The sequence below is a fragment of the Phaethon lepturus genome, unplaced genomic scaffold (genome assembly GCF_000687285.1).
Source record: "Phaethon lepturus isolate BGI_N335 unplaced genomic scaffold, ASM68728v1 scaffold51252, whole genome shotgun sequence".
Lineage (NCBI taxonomy): Eukaryota > Metazoa > Chordata > Aves > Phaethontiformes > Phaethontidae > Phaethon > Phaethon lepturus.
Genome location: NW_010525216.1, coordinates 641 through 21836, shown reverse-complemented (window position 1 = coordinate 21836; position 21196 = coordinate 641). Strand labels below are relative to the sequence as shown.

The 21196-nt window shown below is 37.5% G+C and overlaps 1 protein-coding gene across 1 annotated transcript; it reads left to right on the top strand.

Annotated features, from left to right (window-relative positions):
• Positions 1-524: 524 nt before the first annotated feature.
• On the top strand, positions 525-18893 carry DNAJC15 (DnaJ (Hsp40) homolog, subfamily C, member 15). The gene is made up of 5 exons (XM_010282654.1): positions 525-570; positions 2473-2546; positions 11120-11196; positions 15601-15671; positions 18823-18893. Exons 1-5 carry the CDS (start codon positions 528-530, stop codon positions 18891-18893), a joined length of 336 nt encoding a protein of 111 aa, XP_010280956.1. The 5' UTR covers positions 525-527.
• The last annotated feature ends 2303 nt before the right edge of the window (positions 18894-21196 follow it).

Here is a 21196-nt window from a genome sequence, read left to right as displayed (position 1 = left end):
AACAGGTTACTGGGCCTCATATCTTTATTGGGGCTTCCATGAGTCAGAGCGTGAAAGATGGAGGACACTAACGTACATTTGTGGCTGTAGCTTTTAAGTTACTATTCCAATACCATTTTCAATCAATGTCATGATGAGATTCCTAGTGAAGGACTTTGCAAAACAATATTATTTTTTTAGCTCTTTATGTTTTTGTAATAAACTGATACTTTCTGTTATGCACTGTGTTGAACTAGTCTGCACAAATAATTTCAAGTAATCCCAAATAGTTGTCAGCCGTTGTTTTTATCATTACATACTGTGAGGTGCTTCGTCGGTGTTTGTTCACTGATTTGGTAATGATTATTTGGCATGGGTTAATGGGACTGAACTATAAAATCTAATGTAGTTTGTGGGATACAAAACTTACTTTTATCTTTCCTGTAAATTATATATTAAATGTCCATATCAGACATTAGAAATATGCACTGTTAAAGTAAAAGGTGCATGTTATTCTGATTGCTGTTTTTCTGCTTTAGGCCAGAACTATGATAGCAGTTGGACTTGGTGTTGCAACTGTCGCATTTGCAGGTAAGCTAAACTACCAGCTGAGTGTGGAACTGTCACTTGTGAGCTGCTGTTTCCGAAAGGATTAATGAAGTTTTTATGAATATAAATAGTGAAAAAGTCACTTGAGTATTGTGGAGAATTGTGTCCAGTTATAGTTCCTGTCCCTTCAAAATCCTTGACATATTTTCCAAAATTCTTTTTGAAAAGTCACAACTGGAGAAACAAATTTTATGGGCAGCAGCTAAAAGGTTCTTCCCTCTGCTTTTTGTCTGCAAAATGTAATGTGAAAAGTTTACTTTGTTCAGTGAATAACATATTGCAAGGTGGAGGCTCTGTAGTACAGAAGAGTGCAACAGGATCTTGTGATGTGAAGGTGATGCTCAACAAATTCAAACAAAAAAATAGGAGGTTTTAATGGCTACAGTGATTTATCATACTAAACTCTTCCCATAATACATTGTTTGTTACCCAAACTCTTTGCATCTCGACTGTATGTTCTTCTGAAAAATAGGTTCTAGTTGGAACACAGGGCATGGGCTTAACATGATTTATACTCTGGGCTGCTCAGACTAGATAAGTGTGGTCTATTCTAGTTTTGAAATACACAAATGTATTTCCATTATTTTCAGCATATAAAAGCAACCATGGTAAGCTATGTGCAAATGCATACACCAAGAATAGCTGCAATAGATAAATAAGTTGCACCAAACTTCAGCAGGTGTTCAGATGGGTACAACTGTGGTGGTTTTTTTTGATTAAGAGAAGGAAAGACAAGATCTTTGGTGATGTACACTCATTAAGCAGTTGGTTTATCTATGTGTTTGTATAGAAGCAGAAGAGGAATGCTCTTAGAATTTCTTCTGCTGGTTGAGCTGAAGAATTAATGACAGCTAGCAAAGTGGTAACAGAAAGCATTAAGAAGAAGGTGAGGTAATAGTACATAACAGCATTTCAGCAGTGATACTCTAACAGTGTTTTTAACTTCTGTGTTAACATAGGCACAGGCTTAGATGACTAAAATAACCTATGGAAACATCATGTATTTTAAGGATGAAAGCAACATGCTATTTGAATGAAGCAGAGACACACTTTATAAAAAGTTTTTCAATTATGTATAATAGTAAGTTATGTTGCTAATGAATAGTTAATCAAAAACAGTAACTGGGGAGAGGGGACTTACAGGGAAGATCCTCCAGTAACAAATCTTGATTCTGAAGTTGATAGACATGCTTTGTACTTCTGAGAACACAGCCAAATAGAGTTCCCTCTAGCCTTTCCTAGCTATAGACATTCACTGCTGGTGGGGAGTTGAATGGCTTTGAATCCCAGAAGATCCTCTCTTTGTAACAGAATAAAAAATGCAGTACTTACAAAATGTGTGATTAAGCATACAACATCACATCCAGAAACGTGTAGTACATAGATTTCTTTTTTTGAAGACATAACCTTTGAACGGTATTTAATAAATAATGTATATCCAAAGCTAATGTTTCTTACTGCCCATTTTCTTAAAGTTCACAAGGCAGATATCTTTTATCATACTGAAATGCATTTAAATCTATTTATTTTGTGAGCAAACACAATGGATCTTTGCAGTCCGTGACTAGGTTTTTAGATTAAGTATACTAAACTTCCCCCAATAGTACAAATATTGAAAAATGTAAACCATAGCAAGTTTACCAGGGGACTTTGGCTGGGCAGGATCTAAAACCGGTTATTGAGGGAACATCCTGAAAAGCAGTAAAGTGCAGTGGTCCTGTACAACAAATAAATGAGACAAAAAGATTAACAAGGAAGGATTTTTATTTTTTTTATAAACCAAAATTCTTTCTGCTGTCAGCTGATGAACGTAAGTTGGAGACTTTTTTTTTTTTCCTTTTGGTAAATGTTGCTAGTAATTTCATTTATTTTGATCTTTTTCAGGTCGTTATGCTTTCCACCTTTGGAAACCATTGGAGCAGGCAATTACAGAGACAGCAAAGAGGATTTCAACTTCCGTAAGTTTAGAGGTTACTTTATGATGAATTTATGATTTTATATTTCAGATATTTAGAAAAGACACATTTTATGTTAAATATGGTAAGTGCCACTTAGATTATTGTTTTTTTCCAGGATAGGGGTGCTCCTTACTGTGTATGTTTTGGCATATTATCTGGTATATTTTAAATCCCTGTGGATGAAGCTATATCAAAAGATGTTTGTGAGTTTGATAAATAGTTATGATTTTCCTGGTGATGTTCCATGTTTCAGAACTCTTTGCTAGTAAGTGTATGATAAATTGTTGAAGTGCGCTGTGAGAAAATTGCTAATTCCTAGGAATTACAAAGTGATGACATACAGTTTCATTTCAAGAAGCTAAAAATGAAAGAAGGCGTTTTTCGTTCAGCTACAGTGTTAAAAATCAAGAAGACAAATTGATAAACTTCTAGGAAAGGTTGCAATAGAGATGGGGGAGCATGTTTTCTTGTTCATATATGAGTTGTCTCTTTTTTTTCTTCCCCAGCTAATTTGAACTTTTAACCAAGTTTTTGTTCTTTGTTTTGCCCTACATATTTAAAAACATGATAATGAGGTAAAAAATCAGGAGGTAGAGTGTTGTGAGAGGACCACATGCAAGGAATATTCGAGAGCATTTACTTTTTGCTTCAGTGGCTGTACTGTCCTCTGGTAAATAAATAAATGGGTTCCATTCCTGTTTGATTAAAGTAATTCCCAATGAGGTAGATTTCTGCTTGTGGCAGTGTATTCCTTCAGAGTTCATAGTCTATGGACATTTATCCACAGTAGAAGGAATGGAGTTCCCCTCTTGATGCTGATGGGTGAGGGTGTTGAAGGAGCAGTTGTTGCAGATCATTATTTCCTGAAAAATATATTAAAGGTTTGTTGTTTTTTTTTTTAAAGTGATCGTTAGCATTGTAGCTATTAATGTGAGGCTGGTTGCAACACAGAGCCTGTCTACAGGTTATATAGAGATGCTAGAGTCCAAATTCATTTGCCATCTGTACTTTGTGTTCATGGGCTGAAGGTGCAAGCTTGATGAATGCAAGCTTCTTGGAGAGGGAAAGACTTGAAAGATGGGCTCTCCTGCTGGGGTTGGTCCACACTTGTTCTTAATTGTGATGTGCATCAGCCAGAAACAGTGCTCCTCGATCAGTTTTTGCTCTTTGTGGCTCTATTGAATTGCTGTTGTGAGACCAACACCAATTTTTTTTTTTTTTTTTTCCTTTTCAAAGTAATTTTTTGAGATATTCTCAAGTTGCCTGCCAAAACAGCAGAGGGGCTTTAGGTACTGTGAATTAAATTGCTTTCACATGATATGGATACAGTCAGGCTTGCTAGAAATAGGTAGCAGTAAGGACATGTGGCTGCACAGTAAGGGAGTGCTTCAGTGTTCACCCTCCCTCCCCAGCAGTTTTACTCCAGCATTTCTTCTCTATCCATTTGTAGATAGAGGCTAGAGAATCTAAATTCAGACATGTTCATGTAAGGAAGCAGGCAGTGACTCTTTTTAACACATTGAAATGTGGCATGCTATTGCACAAAGAGGTGTCTCTTCCTAGAAAACTGTACCCTTCAATACTGGTATACTGGCTGAGCTGAGTTCAGTACAGGCTTATCTCATTTTTATCACAGTGATTTTGAGTCCTGCAGAATTCATGAACAACCATAAAAAGCAACCCAGGAGCTTCTGCATTCTCAGTGTTCTTAGTCCCTGGAGCTGCATCCTTTGTCTGCCTTCACCTGCCTTACAGCCCAGAATTGTATGTTGATCTTCTGCTCTATTTCTGAAGTTGAAAATAGAAGTTTTCAGGGTAAGATGACATCTGCTGAATGCAGCAAAAACTGTCTCTTCCTGTTTGCCGTTAACTGTATGTATTTGTCAGCTTTACATTTGTGAGGGTAGTGATAATGTTTTTCTTCTACAATCACAGTCCAAAATTAAGACCCTTGTATAATTTTTAGCTAAGATTATTTGTTCTTTACTACTCTTCAGCTACCAATTTCTTGGATTTTTTACAAGTTTGTTTTTTTTTCTTCTCCCCTTAACAATCAATTATTTATAATTTTTCTTTAAAACAATAGAGAAAACATTAGGTACAAGGATCCTCTGTAAGTGCTTCTTGTCCAAACTTATTTTAGGGAGAAAATTATTTAGTTGTTTTGTTTAGGGAAATTGAAGTTGCTGAGTACAATCTGTGGATTAGCAATTTTATCATGTTTCTTTACAGCGTACTGCCCTCTCAACTATACTGACAAAGGAAATCAAGCAGTTAGTACTTCTACCTCTTCTTACTGAAAAAAGCATCTCATGACATTTAGTGTCTAGGCTTGGTGTTACTATGTGGTTTCCTATGATGTTTGGAGGCACCTAACTTGGTCGCTATAATTTTCAGTGGTTGCTCTAGCTTTCTAGAATCAAGCCCTGTCCATCATCATCTCCTTTTTTTGAGAGACTGTGAATCACAGAATCATTAAGGCTGGAAAAGACCTTTAAGATCATCGAGTCCAGCCATCAACCCAACACCACCATGTCCACTAAACCATGTCCTGAAGTGCCATGTCCACATGTTTTTTGAACACTTCCGGTGATGATGACTCCACCACCTGCCTCGGCAGCCTGTTCCAATGCTTGACCACTCTCAGTAAAGAATTTTTTCCTAATACCTAGTCTAAACCTCCCCTGGTACAACTTGAGGCCATTCCCTGTCGTTCTGTTGCTAGTTACTTGGGAGAAGAGACCAACACCCACCTCACCACGACCCCCTTTCAGGTAATTGTAGAGGGTGATAAGGTCTCCCCTCAGCCTCCTCTTCTCCAGACTAAACAACCCCAGTTCCCTCAGCCACTCCTCATCAGACTTGTGCTCCAGACCCCTCACCAGCTTCGTTGCCCTTCTCGGCAGCTGCCTATTTAAAAGCTCACTTGTTCTCTCTGTAAGCCCCCACTCTTCCTCACCCCATTTGCAGTTCTTCCCCCCCCGTCCTCCGATGTTTATAGTAGAAATCATAGTTCATGTTGGTTGCAGTCACACAAGGTAATCCAGATGCTGTTTATCCTTTCTTCCTGCTCACTAATAAATGACTTGGGTAAGGTCAAGTTCAGCAATTACGAAGCGATCATTTAAAATGCCTGCTTGCTGTATCTTGAGTACTTGACGCTTTCTATTTACTTACCTAAATAAATAATATGTACAGTCAATAGCTGCATGCATCTTTTAGTTAAAAATTGTAAGTAAAGGCGAGTAAAAGTGTTGTTTTATCCTGAATTTCTACCTCTCATTTAACTTACAGCAGTTAAATGTATATTCTTAAATAAGAAATGTAAATGCTGCTGTAATTTAGTCCTGACGTTTTCTACTGTCTTTTTTTTCAGTGGAGAAAGACATAGGAGGAAACATTGTAATTTCCCCTCTATGACAAGTCATAATGTTCATTTTCAGAGAAACAATTTTTTTAGTTTTGAGCCTAGTTTTGTTACTGGTGTCACAAATGCCAGTGACACTGTTTTCTTTCTCTGTGTAGTGACAAAAGTCTGTTGCCAGTAGAAGGTGCATAGCACTAAGTAATCATTTGGCTTTTCTTCCTCAGACAGACCTTAATTAACAATTATAATGTTAATATTTCCTTAAAATGTGAAATTAAAAAAAAAAGAAGTATTTCAATAGCATTCATTACCTTTCTTTGTTGAATCAGTGATATTGAAGGTTGAAATATAGATAGAAGCTATTTAAGATAGAACCAGCAACTCTAGGCAAAATGAACTGTCAAAATACTCGAATCCCACAATCCTGAAAATTCTGTGTTCCAGAAGAAAAGTGTGTCTTCTGTAGCACTTCATTAGAGATTTTTGCACTGTGCTTCCCTTATTGGATCCGATGCTGCTCAGACTCACAGAGTTCTGAATTGAGAGGTAAGGGTAGCATCCATCTCTCTTATACTTCATTGAAAATAAAGCTTCAAGAGAATAATGCAATTTACAGTCCATTTTATAATTTTTTTTTCTAAGTGAATTTAAGGAAGTTAAAGTTGATCTTAGCAAATTTTAGTTTCTGTTGTAACAGAGCTTCAAAATAGCAAAAACCAAACTATAATAACAAACTTTTTTTTTTCTACCAGTGTTTGTTACCAATGGAGGACTGTATTGGTGGTGGAACAACACATACAGTTTTCAGAAAAATTCACTACTTCATGTAATGTGACGAATGGTCTCAGGGAGTTTGGAATCTCTTACCTGGCATGGAAACAGTGACTATGCTTTCCCTGTGCTATGCCAGGAAAAGTATCTTGAAGATGTCATGGTCCAAATAGATTGAATTTTCTTTGCTGACTGCTTTTGTGAAAATTTGCAAGAGTGAATAGGCATTTGCAGAGCACGTCCAGTCATTTTCTGGCTGTTTCCCCCAACAAACCTATTAATAGCAGTTGTTCAGGAAGCAGAATTTGCTTACATAGGTTGCTAAAGAGTAACAACATGGAAGAAAATGGGAAGACCATGGAGCAGATCCTCCTAGAAGCTATGCTAAGGCACATGGAGGGCAGGGAGGTGATTTGAGACAGCCAGCATGGCTTCACCAAGGGCGAGTCCTGCCTGACAACCTAGTGGCTTTCTAGGATGGAGTGACCACATCAGTGGACAAGGGAAGAGCTACCGATGTTGTCTATCTGGACTTCTGTAAGGCCTTTGACACGGTCCCCCAGAAGAACCTTCTCTCTGTGTTGGAGAGAGATGGATTTGATAGGTGGACTGTTGGGTGGATGAGGATTTGGTTGGAAGGTTGCATCCAGAGGGTAGTGGTCAATGGCTTAATGCCAAAATGGAGATTGGTGAGGAGTGGTGTTTCCCAGGGGTCTGTACTGGGACCAGTACTGTTTCATATCTTCATCAATTACACAGACAAGTGGGACTGACTGCACTCTCAGCAAGTTTGCAGATGACACTAAGCTAAGTGGTGCGTTTGACACACCTGAGGAATGGGATGTCATCCAGAGGGACCTGGACAGAACAAGCTCAAGGAATGGGCCCATGTGAACCTCATGAGGTTCACCAAGGCCAAGTGCAGGGTCCTGTCCCTGGGTCAGGGCAACCCCCAGTACCAGTACAGGCTGCGGGATGAAAGGATTGAGAGCAGCCCTGCTGAGAAGGACTTGGGGATACTGGTGGACGAAAAGCTAGACAGGAGCTGGCAATGTGCGCTCGCAGCCCAGAAAGCAGCAGTCTCCTGGGCTGCATGCAAAGCAGCGTGGCCAGCAGGTTGATGGAGGGGATTCTGCCCCTCTCTTCTGTTCTGGTGAGACCCCACCTGGAGTCCTGCATCCAGCTCTGGCACCCTCAGCACAGGAAAGACATGGACCTGTTGGAGAGGGTCCTGAATAGGGCCACAAAAATGAGAGGTGTTCCATCCCTCTGATCCTATGAGGACAGGCTGAGAGAGTTGGGGTTCTTGAGCCTGGAGAGGAGAAGGCTCCGGGGAGACCTTATTGCAGCCTTCCAGTACTTCAAGGGGGCTGATAAGAAAGATGGGGACAAGCTTTTTAGCAGGGCCTGTTGTGATAGGACAAGGGGTAATGGTTTTAAACTAAAAGAGGGTGGATTTAGACTAGATAGAAGGAAGACATTTTTCCCAATGAGGGTAGTGAAACACTGGCACAGGTTGCCCAGAGAGGTGGTAGATGTCCCATCCCTGGCAACATTCAAGGTCAGGTTGGACGGGGCTCTGGGCAACCTGATCCAGTTGAAGATGTCCCTGCTCCTTGCAGGGTTGTTGGACTAGATGACCTTTAAAGGTTCCTTCCAACCCAAAGATTTTTATGATTCTATGAAATGAAGTAAATTAAATGAGAGCCCCTCCCGTCACCCGAAATAGTGTGAAGAAATGGACTACTCATTTTGATGATTTTTCCAGTACAGAATTTGTTTTACAATAGCTGGAATTAATAAATAATCAAGTGTCTAGAACTGCCTGCTCATTGAGAAGTTCTCATAACAGAAAAATATCTTGAACATTGTTTCATTTCATTGCAGCTATTACTTAGAATTTACAGCTAGAAAAAAATTGGTTTAATTTGAATAGCGTGCAAAAGTTTTTTTCATTAGGGAACTAGAAATTTGCCAAGATGTTTCCTAAAATGAAGACTCAGTGTTTCTTCCCCTTATTCTAACCAATGGGAAAAATGGCTTTTATGTGTAATTTCCTTTTGCTTTAAATACTGCTTAGGATCAAGTTCTTAACTTAAGACTTTATTATTCCTGTTAGGTGCTTCACTTCTGAGAAGAAAATGTTTTTTCTTGATGACCAATTCAACAAAGTGTTTTTGCTTATGTGCTGAAAGACAGAATTTCTTTTTTCATTCCTCTTGGAAGTGAACCGAATTAAGACTTCCCGAGGTTAGAACAGTGTCAAGGAAGTAGGCTTTAAATTGTGAAAAAGTATTTCTGAGTTTAAGCCTGTAGCCATCCCTCCCTAGTCTCTTATTTTAAATAGTATTTTAGATTAAATCTACCAAGAGCAGAGATGAGCTCGAGCTCTGTTGTAGATAATGCAAATACTGCTCTTCTCTACATGAATAGTGAACCTATGTCCTCCTGTATTAGAGCTGTATGCCAGAACTGAAGGGCAGAGAATTAACCTTTTCAGAAACCCATCTGCACCTAATCTGCTTTGGGAGAAGTTCTGGAAAATCTTTCAGAGGACATTGAAGTGTGCTTTTTTCTCCTGGCCGTAGTAATTGTTCGGCATTGTTGCAAATTCACGTGCAGTTCTGCCTCCTCAAGGGTGCTACCTGGTAGCCTTTAACTCATTACCATTGTTTCCTCTCAGATGACTGGAGGAGCCCTATGTGTTCCCGTAGTGCTACGTGCTCTAACCTGTGATGTCGGTGTGAACTCTTACAGACCTGGTTTGTGTTATCCTGTAGCTATAGAAGCGGTTATTCAACAGACTTTGGTTCTGGGTATCACATGTCCACAGTTGCTTCAGCTTTGATACTTGTAGTGTTATGGTAGTGGTTATTTCATGTATGGTTTGGGGTGGAAGGAGGAAGACAAAATTAGTTTCAGATCGTAGCAGCACACCAAAAAAATCTTTTCTGTGGCTGTGTGTGACTTCATGGCAGCAATAGGTGAAGTATTTCTGAACCATGCTCCTCAGTTTAATTAAAGGCTTTGCTTAGATGTCATAGACAGCCCTTTAAATACTTTAATGCTTTTGAAATTACATGAGAGTGTTTATGTAAATATAAGGCAAAATTCTCACTGAATATGAATGGATATATTCAGTGAGAAAAGTGTTTTATTAAGGGCCAGGCACATTTTTACTTGGGGCTAAAATTACACTTAAAAATAACCTCAGCTCTCAGGCCAGACTTCCCTTTGATAGCAACAAAAGAAGCTTATTTTTTCTCAGTTGATAGGTTTTGCATTGAGGAAATAAATTCAGTTTTGTTGAATGATTTCTGTGTGCCAGTTCCCAAAGTCAGGCTGTCTTGGAGCTACATCTGCTGCCTGTGTGACTTGTGCAGCTTAGACTATTATTTGTGTAAGAATGTGCTAGTCCCTAATTCTTCTTATAGAAACATTTACATTGAGGATATCGCTGTTAACCATCAGTGCTAGTTCAGTAATTTTATTTTTTTCATTTAAAATATATTTATGGTTGACAAATATACTTTCAGCCCATTCCCTATGACAAAAATTAATTGTTGTAATGATTTACTGTAATCTCCATCTCTTTCTTTTTAGTGTTCTTTTCCCACTTGTGGTTTCTTTTCCCTTTCTTAAAGCAGTCGCTAAAGTCTTACATGCCAATGAGTTTAAAAAAACTAACCCCAGATCCTGTATCTAATTGTCATAAGTCATAGGTGAGTAGGGAACGATGTCAAGGCAAAATTTGGTTAGGATTTCCACGTATGCTCTGCTACTTTCCAGTTTTCTCCAGCTCAGTGATTTCCTGAAATAGAGGGTCTGGTTTTATGCTAAGCCTTTTTTTTTGTTTGTTTCTTTTTGTTTATTTTTCAGTGTTTCTTGCAAGAACTCTTGATATATTTTCTTGAAGTAACATTCCTTCATGTGAAAAAACATATTAACTCTTCATCAGTATATTGTATTTATCTGTTCCTATCCTTTTATTGTTGTTTTTACCTATGGTCATTGTAGAAATATCTGGACTTAAGAGTGATTGTCCGTAATTCCTTGGATGCCAAAGTATTGTCGCTTTTGCCATTTTCCATTGTGGTGGTACCAAAGATGTTCTAAACAAGTTTCCCCTTTTCCCTCCCCTGCTCTCCCCAACACACACACTGTACCATTCTGTGCTAGTATGTACTTTGATTTTAATATATCTTATTAGCAGTAGAAGATTGTAAAAACACCAATAGTTATTTTTAAGTTGTTTTTTGCATGTGTTAACACTCAGGAGAAGTCCTTTCATATTATCTGGTTTGTAGTCATTCCATGACTTTGAAATAAATTATAGATGAATGTAATGTTCTGAATGAGGTCATATAAATACAATTTAGGTCCTGGCACCTTGTACAGGAAACTAATTATTGCTTGTTTTCCCTTTTCTTTTTAGAGTCTTTCATTGTACTATAAAGGAGGATTTGAACAGAAAATGAGTAGGCGAGAAGCTAGTCTTATTTTAGGTGTCAGGTAGGTGTGTTGCATTAATATGTTTTTGTTTGGTAAGTATTGAATGAAGAAAATGCATGTTGTGAGAATGTGGAATACTCTTGCCAAAATTGTAACTTTTTTTTTTTAAGAGACTTGTAATGGCTTATAAACCATTCTAATATTCTGCTTAAGCTAAAAAGCAAACAATAAAAATGCTAATAAAACATGCGACTTGTCTTTGGCTTGAAGGCATGGTAACATATTGCAGTGGAGAACTGGTGCTCTAGAAATAATCAGAATAGCGCATACTGTGCTAATTAGTGCTATCACATGGCCTAGTCTCCAAAAAACCCCTTGAAATAAGTAATATTGTAGATTATATTAATAAACGAGGAAAACAAATCCATTTTGCTCATTTTTCCATAAGTCAGTAATATTGTTTATTTTCTTTCTCCACTCTGATTTGTTTGGATTTAAAAAGTTGTGGCATATTCTAAACAAATACTTGGAGACACTTGTCATTTGAATTAGGTATGGGAAATAATTTCCAGGCTGAGTATTCAATGGATTTTTCAGTGGATTTTTTTCAAAAACATTTGGATGGCCAATGGTAGCACACATCTTAGTGTTTTCTGTAAAGCAGGTGGTGAGTTTGAGGGCTTTCCAGATGACAGGAGCAGATCTGACCTTAGGTAGTAGATTCCTTATTTATCGTTTAGATCAGTTCTAAATTCTAAGGTTTTAAAAAAAAAAAAAAAAAAAAAAGAGGATGGTTTTAATTATTCACCATTTGAAATAATTTCTTCTGGGGAAACTGGAACTTAAAATCCTGTTCAGTGTGCTGGTTGTGTTTACTTTGAACAGAATGGAAGTTATGCAGATTTAGCATTCATTTTAAGAAAATTAAAATAAAACACTACATTTATTTGAAATATTTCATGCTTGCACACTGAAAAAGAGAATTACAGGAATGCTCTTCAGAAATATTTCCTTTGACCTTTAAGTTTTATAATGTATTAAGATTTTCACTTTATAAGGGCAAATTCAGTGATATTCCGGAGGAGCACATGGCAGCTCATTAAAGTGTGTTTACAGTGGCAACGCCTAGCCTGAACACTGCTCATGTACATGTCTGAAGTTTAATCACATCTGAAATCAGTCCCTTTTTAATAGCTTGAGTCTGCACTGGGAACAGTGACACTGCTTGTTAGGTTTGGACTGAGTCTTGCAAGTATCAAGACTTAATCAGATTTGAGTAAGTTCATAATGTTTGAAGTACTGAGCCTTTAATTGTGTAGAAGCATGACTATCATCTTTATAGGAGATTTTCACATTGTTTAAACACACTTTTCTAGACCAGTTTTAACTGCTTACTGTATTAAATACATATATAAAAATGCCACCCAAAAAAAGGGAAGCGAGTTTTAAAAGTGCTGTGGAAAATGCAAGGGTGTGCACGAATGCACAAACTAGATCTGTCTAGGCCCTATTCTTATTATTGTCCTCTGTGTCATCAGTTCTAAGTCACATTCAATTTCAAGGCAAAGACTTTCTTCATTATTTTGAGTGCTCAGTATGCCTGGGCAGTATAAATAAGAAATACAAGCCATGATAAAGGTGAGCATTTAGTGATAGCTTTTAAATTTCACATATATCGGCCCATTACACATTGCAAATGTTATTCTCTAATAACCATCTTGTAAGATTGCAGGGGTTTTGGTAGAGACATGCAAGTGCATTATTTGTATTTAAACTATGTAAAAGGTATCTAAAGCTACAAACTACTGTATTGGAAATATTGACTAGTTTTAAGTTTTAGTATTCTGCATTAGTTGTTATGAAGCACTGATTACTGAAGTTCAGTATACACACAGCAATAATATTAATAACTATGTACTCTGTAGAAGGAACTGCTCATGGGAGAGATGGAGGACTATCTGAGGTGACATGGGATGTGAAAATGTTAGGAGAGTTTTCCAAACGTTCGGCAATATAGATGCTAGCAAAATATAGCTGTCCTAAGTATAATGTTTTACATCTACCAAATGCCTAACACTGAAGTTCTGACTTATGCCTGCATAAGATAAAATTTTAGATAAAAATGAATAAAAATTTCTGTATTGTAGAATTTCCTCGGTGAAACAAGATGCATACTTTTTCTTTCCATAGGAAATATTTAATTATATGTTAATGTAACATATAATTTTTTTTCTATATTTATTTATTTATTTATATGCACACATTAGTGAAAAAAAAACTCCTAAGATGGAGAATGCAGAGCCTCTCTGGGCAATCTGTGTCACTGCTGGACTGTCTTTGCGGTGAAAAACAGATTATGTCCAGCCCACGCCTCCCGTTTCAATTTGTGCCCATTTTCGCTCAACCTCCCACCACGCATGACTGTGGAGAGCCTGGACCCATGTTCTTTATGACCTCCGTGTAGATGCTGGGGAGGCTGTCGTGAGGGCCCCCAGCAGCTCTGTCTTCTCCACGCTGAACAGGCTTTCTTGGCCTCTCCTCAAAGGGTGAGTGCTCCAGCCCCCAACCATCATGGTGGCTTTTGCTGGACCTGCTGCAGTTGGCCAACATCTTTCCTGTACAGGGGTCCCAAAACTGGGTGCAGCAGCTAGATGTGGTTGGCCCGGTAGAGAAGAATAGCTGCTTGTGTTGACCTAGTGACCATGCTCCCTCCCATACAGCCCGGGAGGCTGTTGTCCTTCTCCGCTGCCAGGGCACGCTGGTGGCTCTTGTTCTTGCTGTGCCCGCGTCCCTTTCAGCAGAGCTGCTCCCCAGCCCGACAGTCCCCAGCCTGTAGCGCTGCCAGGGGCTCTTCCTTCCCAGGCGCCGGGCTCTGCATCTGCCCTTGTTGAATTTCCTGAAGGGTTCCTGTCACCCCATTCCTGCAGCCTCTCCAGGTCCCCCTGAACACCAGCCCTGCCCTCCAGCGTATCAACTGTTCCCACCAAAGTGATAGACTTTTCAGATAGTTGTTGATGTTAGAAGGTAGCATGAACTTGGTGTGACTCAGATTGTGAGGATGTACCAGTTCAAGAAGAATGTGATTTTTGGCATGAATGGGGCTTTTTTTGGTAGTTATTAAAAATCTTTAGAGACTAGCCTGAATAAGCAATATCTCGTTGTGGAATATCATCACCTGTGGAATAAGCAATATCTCATAAACTAAGCAACCTTGATGTAAAACACCATTTTCACAGTTGCTTCTTGGAGCAGAACTGCATGATTTTCTATAATACGCAACTGCAACTTCTGCACAGTTACACTTTGGCCATCTGAGTTTCTAAATGTGGTATATCAACTTTCCTTTTTATTATTAAAAAACAGTTTTTCAAATCAAAATACAGATGATTGTTATTTTTATCACTCTGATAACGAATAACTTCTTTTTTGTATTTATATAGTTGAAGACCTTTCACCCTCTGTTTAATTCTTACTTTCTGGGTCACTTTCTGTTCCATTGAAGTATTCTTACGCAGTTTTATGAACTATTTTTGTAACATACCCTAATTTCCCTGTGACAGAATAATAATTAGAGGTTGTTTACCTCTAGAATGTAGTTAGGCTGATACCTTGCATTCAAATAGTATCTACAAAAAGATTAATTAATTGAATCATCACTGATTAAGAAGTCACCTGAAGTGGAAAACACTGCTTCATTTCTGCATGCTAATAAATTCTGAAAAACTGAACCATTCAAACTGTCCTTCTGCATACGATACCCTTACTCTGTTGGCATACTGCATCTCTAAGTGGTTATTTTTCTGGTAAGGTACATATTTAATTTAGGCCAAGTACGTATTTCATGTATCTGTCATTGAAGGAGACAACATTATGTAGCACTTGTAAATCAGCATGTCCCTGAATGTAACACATTGAGCAGCTTTGCAAAAATAACAAATGCAGGTCTTTTTTCAGGCCCCAGCAGAAAGAAGAATTATTTATAGCAGCTATAAAAATATTTACAGTAGTAAAAAATGTGGTAATATTAAATATTTGTTGTTTTGTTACTGGTCATATAAATACTTATTTTCTGGGGGAGGAAAAAAAATGTGTTTTCTGCATTTAATGATAAGAATAACCAGCTAGATACTCCCTGGAGCTGGTGGTTTTTTTCCTTTCCTTTTTCCCCCAAAAATTGTTTCTTTTAAATGAGTAGATGTGTTGTGTTTTTTTAAAAAACAACAACAACAACAAAAACACCAAACAACCACCAACGATATTTATACGTGTCAAATGCACAGGCTTTTTTAAAATGTCCTTCTCTGTGTCTTACACGCCTTTGTTACTGTTACTTCCTCAGAGATGCAGTTTTATGTTTTGTCCACAAGATGGTGAAAATCTCAATTTTTGAAGTCAGTATAAACTGTTAATTTATAACCTGAGTGCAGTGGCATTTATGGTAAGCGCTTTAACTTATTTTTGCAGTCCATCTGCTGGCAAGGCCAAAATCAGAACAGCCCATAGAAGAATCATGATTTTGAATCATCCTGATAAAGGTAAATAACTATTATTCTTCTTAATAAGAGCTGGAAAAGAAGAGGCTTAAATTAAATCCTTCAACTTTACTGGTTGTGTAAATACCACACTGAGTGTGAATGTATGTTTTTTATTTATAGACTCGAGCTTCTGTGTGTCTTCTCTCAGATAAACTAGGCTTTATGAACCACAGTTTTACCTGTCTTTCTTTAATGTTGTTTTCTAGACTTGTGCTGCTTCAGTTAACTATGAGGTTGGGGACCAGGCTTCTACGCTTTAAAAAAAAATTACATCTAATTTTTTCTTCTTTTTGAATAAAATTTTTACATTAAACTGACATTCCTGTTTTGAACTGAGATGGACCAGTCACATGTATGAAAGTAACTTTCTGTGGGGAAATGTTTTGCAGTCACTAAGGACATCATTGATGAATTTCAGACTTCCTGGAATTCACTTGGAATAAATGTAAAGCTGGGCAGTGTTGCTTTACTGGCCAGGTTTTTTATGTAAATTTATCTTATGGAAACGCTATTATTATAACTTTAACTACAGTACAGCTGGCTGAGAAAGAAAGCCCATATGTTCATTGCTGTTTCTACTTTAAAATAACAGATGGTGAAGAGTTGCACTGTATTTCAGAAGTCAAAAGGGGAAAGCGGAGGGGTTTTATATCTTTTTGACAGAATTACAGGGCTCCTTGCCAGCACCCCATTTTAAGAAAATGAAAAAGTAACTGTGACCACTGGCCATGGGAAGTGTTTAGTTGTTACTTTTCTTTGCTGTCCTCGCTCCTCAGTTTAATTCTAAAGTTGTCCTGCTTATTCCATTTTAAACTTCACACTTCCATTTTTTACACTTTTTATAATGTATAAGCTGTACAGACATAGAAAAGAAATTCTCTTCTGCATTTCTAATATGATGGTCAGCGGCCTCTCAACCACTAGAGTGCTGATCAGGTCAAAACTTTTTGATAATGAACTTCTAAGTCTATTGTAGCAGTGCTTAGAGATGTGAGCCAGAACGGTGAATCTCCATGTGGATGTTGAGTAGACCTGAAGAGGCAGTTCCCTTCACGAAGATTGTACGTTTTGACGATCTACTCTTACAGCTGTAATGCACCTGCAGCAGGGCACAGTGTAGGTTTGGATGGATGTAGTAAGCCCTCCTGTGTGCTATTAAGATGGAGCATTTTCTCAGTAGGAATACAGTTGAAGGGATTTGTGCCTCTGTGCTGCCCCTGCAGCTCTTCTGGCATGGCTGTAGAAAAAAAATCTTGTGTAATGTCTTCAGCTGCAGAACTAGTGCCTGGAGTGATCTTGAACATGTGGCATCATCACAGAGAGACTTGTTTGCTTATGTATATATCTTGATTTCTTCTGGCTGTGGGTAGCACAGATGTGCTTTTAAAAATAATGTTCAACATTAGAATGCTATTTTAAAATAATATTTTACCAGATGGAGTTGATAGAAGAAAGTGTAATAATTACAGATTTTAGAAGTTACATATGTTATCTGAGATCCCAAATGTTGAAGAGAGAATTATTAGAAAGAAATAAATAAGAAATATATACAAGTTTGCATAATAACATCCCCACTGAGTGCTACTAAAATGGTTGCTTATTAACTTTTACATAGTTCAGTGTAAAAGTGTTTTTATATTGATACATTGCATGTTAATTTATCAGTTACTAATTTGATGAAAGTATATTTGCTCACAGAAAAAGAGAAAGAGAGAAGCCTCTTGGACTTGCCCTAATTATAAACAAACACTTGGGCGATCATGAGATTGAATTTTCTCTCGTTGGAGGGCTAAAAAATTAATATGGCACTTACAGATGTAAATGTAGTGAAAACACTTCAGCAGATTTGAATTTACTTTAAGATCCTGCACTCTAGACATGTAGAAGATCAACGCACATTTAAAAATTACTTGGAATACATTGTTTATTGCAGTTTTTAGTCTTTACTGTTTGTTTCTACTCGTTTCCTCTAGTCTGCTCTTTGAAAGAAGCACTATTCAATGTAGTAATTCCTCTTCCTGGCTAAAAAGCCAATTGGTTCAAAAAAAAGAAAAAAAAATACATTTTTTGGTAGACAGTTCTCTACCCTTTCCCTGCCCTGCCTCACCTTCCTCCGGTGTGTCTTACCTATTAGGGCTACATTCAAACAAAACTGAAACATGAACAAGAGAACTCCATTACTTTTCCCAGTTGTTCTATTACACTATGAAATGACTTTATAATGTTTTAGATTCCGCAGGAATGTCCTAAAGAAGTCTTTAAGCAATCCTTGCCACGTGTCCACAACTAGTTCTGCATGTTTCTTCTATCATTATCTTTTCTTACGAATTGAATAGAATAGAATGAATGAAATGATGAATGAAAAATTATGATTGAACAGATGCCTTGGAAAAGGTTATTCAGTGTACAGCACTGCTGGAATCGTATTTTCATGTAAAAAATATAGGTGTATTATAGTGAATGGTAAGTTACTGGTACAGACCTTGTAATGTTGTTTTTGGTGACTGTAGGCAGATGGTTGGCACTCAAGGGGAGAGTAAAAAAAACAAACACAAAAAGACTGCTGAACTGTAATCAGATTGTTAGATGGAGCGTAAAGCAATGACAGTGTTCGGGACTAGAAGTTAGAAGGCGTACCATGTTTAAATAGCTTTAATGTTATGGTTTCTGGCTGGTAATTCCAGGCATCTAGCACAAGAGAGGCTTGGGGTGTGTGTGCGAGCATGTACACACGCTTAATGATTCTTTGTCAAAATTATTTATAAAATTTCACCTCTTAGTTTTTGGAGTGGGTGGAAATAAGAGCTATTAGCTTTGCATGAATGTTCAAGACAGCTGACCTTGCATACTTTTGCAGGAACGTTGCACTACAAGTCTAATTTGCACCGATGTAAAGTGATTTCAGTCTTCACTCGGAGACAAATTTTCAGCGTTATTCTTCAGTAACTTCAGTTTTGATTACATTTCTCATGTTTCCTTATCAATTAGTTTACTTCATATCAATGTCATTTTTTTAATCAGTTGTATGAAAAGGATGTATTTAGGAATGAAGAGCTAATAAAAGTGAGTAATAAGGGGATGCTGCAAGTGAAGTAGTTTGGTACTTAATACTGATGTGTAAATGGTATTCCTTTCCCCTTTTTCTTCTCAGGTGGATCACCTTACTTAGCAACAAAAATCAATGAAGCAAAAGACTTGTTGGAATCCACTGCCAAAAATTGAAATCTGAAGCCTTGGGTCAGAAGAGATTCAGCAGATATCTTGTACAACAGCTTTCATATCTACTTGCTCTGCACAGTTTCTTAACGCTGCATTGATTGTTCTTATTTATTTTCATAATTAAAAGTTTAAGATTATTTAAAAGCAAGCCGAAATCTGTTGCAGTTATGTAAAGTTATGAACAGTTATGCTCCTGCAAGGAGCAGGGAATTGGACTCAAGGATGCTTATGGATCCCTTCCAACTCAAGATATTCTACGATTCTATGTATCAATTTTAGTGTACTTTTACTGAATTATGATGAATCACAAGCTTTGAAAATGTTCTCCTACTGTCTGTGTTTTCCTTCAGAAGTAGTTGCTTCTTTCATTAAACTTTTGGAGCTTTTTAAAATCTAAAAAATAGTCTTAAATATGGGGTGTTTTTCTTCATTGATGAAGATTTGACCATTGCCAGAAAGTCTGTGACAGTGTATTGAGTCACAGGAAGTATGGCAGACCCTGTACAGCTAGTTTTCAGCATCACCTTACGTTTGAATCTGTTCATCTGTGAATTAGTAGGGTTTATTCATGAGTGCAGTTTGAGATGTGCAACTCAGAACAAAATGACTAGCAGGACTACAGACTGCAGTTTCCATTAGCTGTATCTATGGGGCTTGGTGATAGGAAGGAAGAGTTTTGCTTTTGGTTAGTTCTTTTGCATATTAAAAGATCTCTGAAATTGTCAAGTAATTATTTGGACATGCTTTTACTTCAAGCCAGAGAGTACATTTACTCTGTAGCAGCTGGGGTGGTGCAGGGGTTTTCAGGGCAGTGGAACTGAAGAAGGTAGGTCCATGTGGCCTGGAGTCTAGATGGATCTTAGAGGCTGTGGTTGTCTAGGTCAGTCCAGTCATGTCAGCCTGGTGTAGGACTGATATAACAGGGAACAAACAGGACTGTACCACTGATGATAGTCGCTTTGCTTATGACTCTGGATGGACTTACTAGGTTAGTTTTCCGGTAATTCTCTGCGTTATGCGCCTTTTCTCAAAGTATCATGCACACCTACTTACGTAGCACCCTAGCAACCTTGTGCTGGCATCAGGGAATACTAAAGCCATGGATCTCTGACTTTAAAGAGAACATGTTTTAATTGACAGCTGAGAGTAGATGCTATTTGGGGCACTTGGCTGCTGCAAATTTCTACCAGTAAATTGGCTGCAGATGAATTAACTCTCCTAAGATGATAAGATGAGACAGTCTAGTGGATTCATTGCAAGACTGAAAAACTTTCTAGTATCCATTCAAACTCATATCATTTGAAGTACAACAAACAACTCGCTGAAGTGCTACAAATATAAAATGTAGATATCCCATTTTCTAGGTTATTTAGCCAGAAGAAAGTGGCTAAGAGCAGTTAATATTAGATTGGATGCTTTAATTAATTATCCACCAGAACGTACATTTGTCTGTTCATCCACTGGTGGATGTCCAAATGACATGGATTTTTTCCTTGAAAGGAAGAAAATATTATTTTTTAATCCCACTTTTGGATTATTGCAATTTGAGACAGAGAAAAACTTTTGTCTTCATGGGTATATGCAATTTCTGCCATACCTCTCATTTTTTTAAAGACAGAAAAAATAATACCAAAGTAATTCATAGGTCTTAATTTAATTATTTTTGCATAAATAGGAAGCCAATTTAAAAAAAAACAACAAACAATACACCCCATCTAAACATCTCCAATTTATGTTCTTTATTGGGGTTCTTTATACCCAGTTTTGCTCTGGTATGAATACATACAATGTAGTTATGAGTCTTTTAAAGCAATAGTGGCACTGTACTTCTGCCAGCATCATACTGTAGCCAAAAAAATAGCTTGCACAAACATCCATGTTTCCAACTTTTTTTAAATGAGAATATAAAACTTTCTGGGGAAAAAAAAAAGTGCTAGAGCTTTTTGGGATGTTGCCCAAATAAAATTTTCTATTTGCAAATTATTAAAATTTCAGCTACATTTAAAATAGACTTTTCTATTTTACTTTCTTCTGTTTTGTAAGTTTATTCACTTGCTTGGGGCATTGAGTAGGAAGTAGGGAATTTTAGATCATTATTTGATGTCTTACTGACTGTTGGTGATCCATGGTGGGGTGGGAAACTCCTTTCATTAATAACTTGAATTATCAGCCTACATAGCAATATACCTACTTCCTTTAATATTAGGAAATCACAAAACTATACTTAGAATGAGAAATACCATCTTGATGGTATTATCATGTACGGTAGCATCATCCGATTAATAGTCCTAAGATTTTTCCAAGAG

Coding starts and splice junctions, on each gene's coding strand:
- DNAJC15 (XM_010282654.1), top strand. CDS start 528: ATGATAGCAGTTGGACTTGGTGTTGCAACTGTCGCATTTGCAG. Junction 11,197..15,600: donor AGTCTTATTTTAGGTGTCAG/GTAGGTGTGTTG, acceptor TTATTTTTGCAG/TCCATCTGCTGGCAAGGCCA. Junction 15,672..18,822: donor TTTGAATCATCCTGATAAAG/GTAAATAACTAT, acceptor TTTTCTTCTCAG/GTGGATCACCTTACTTAGCA.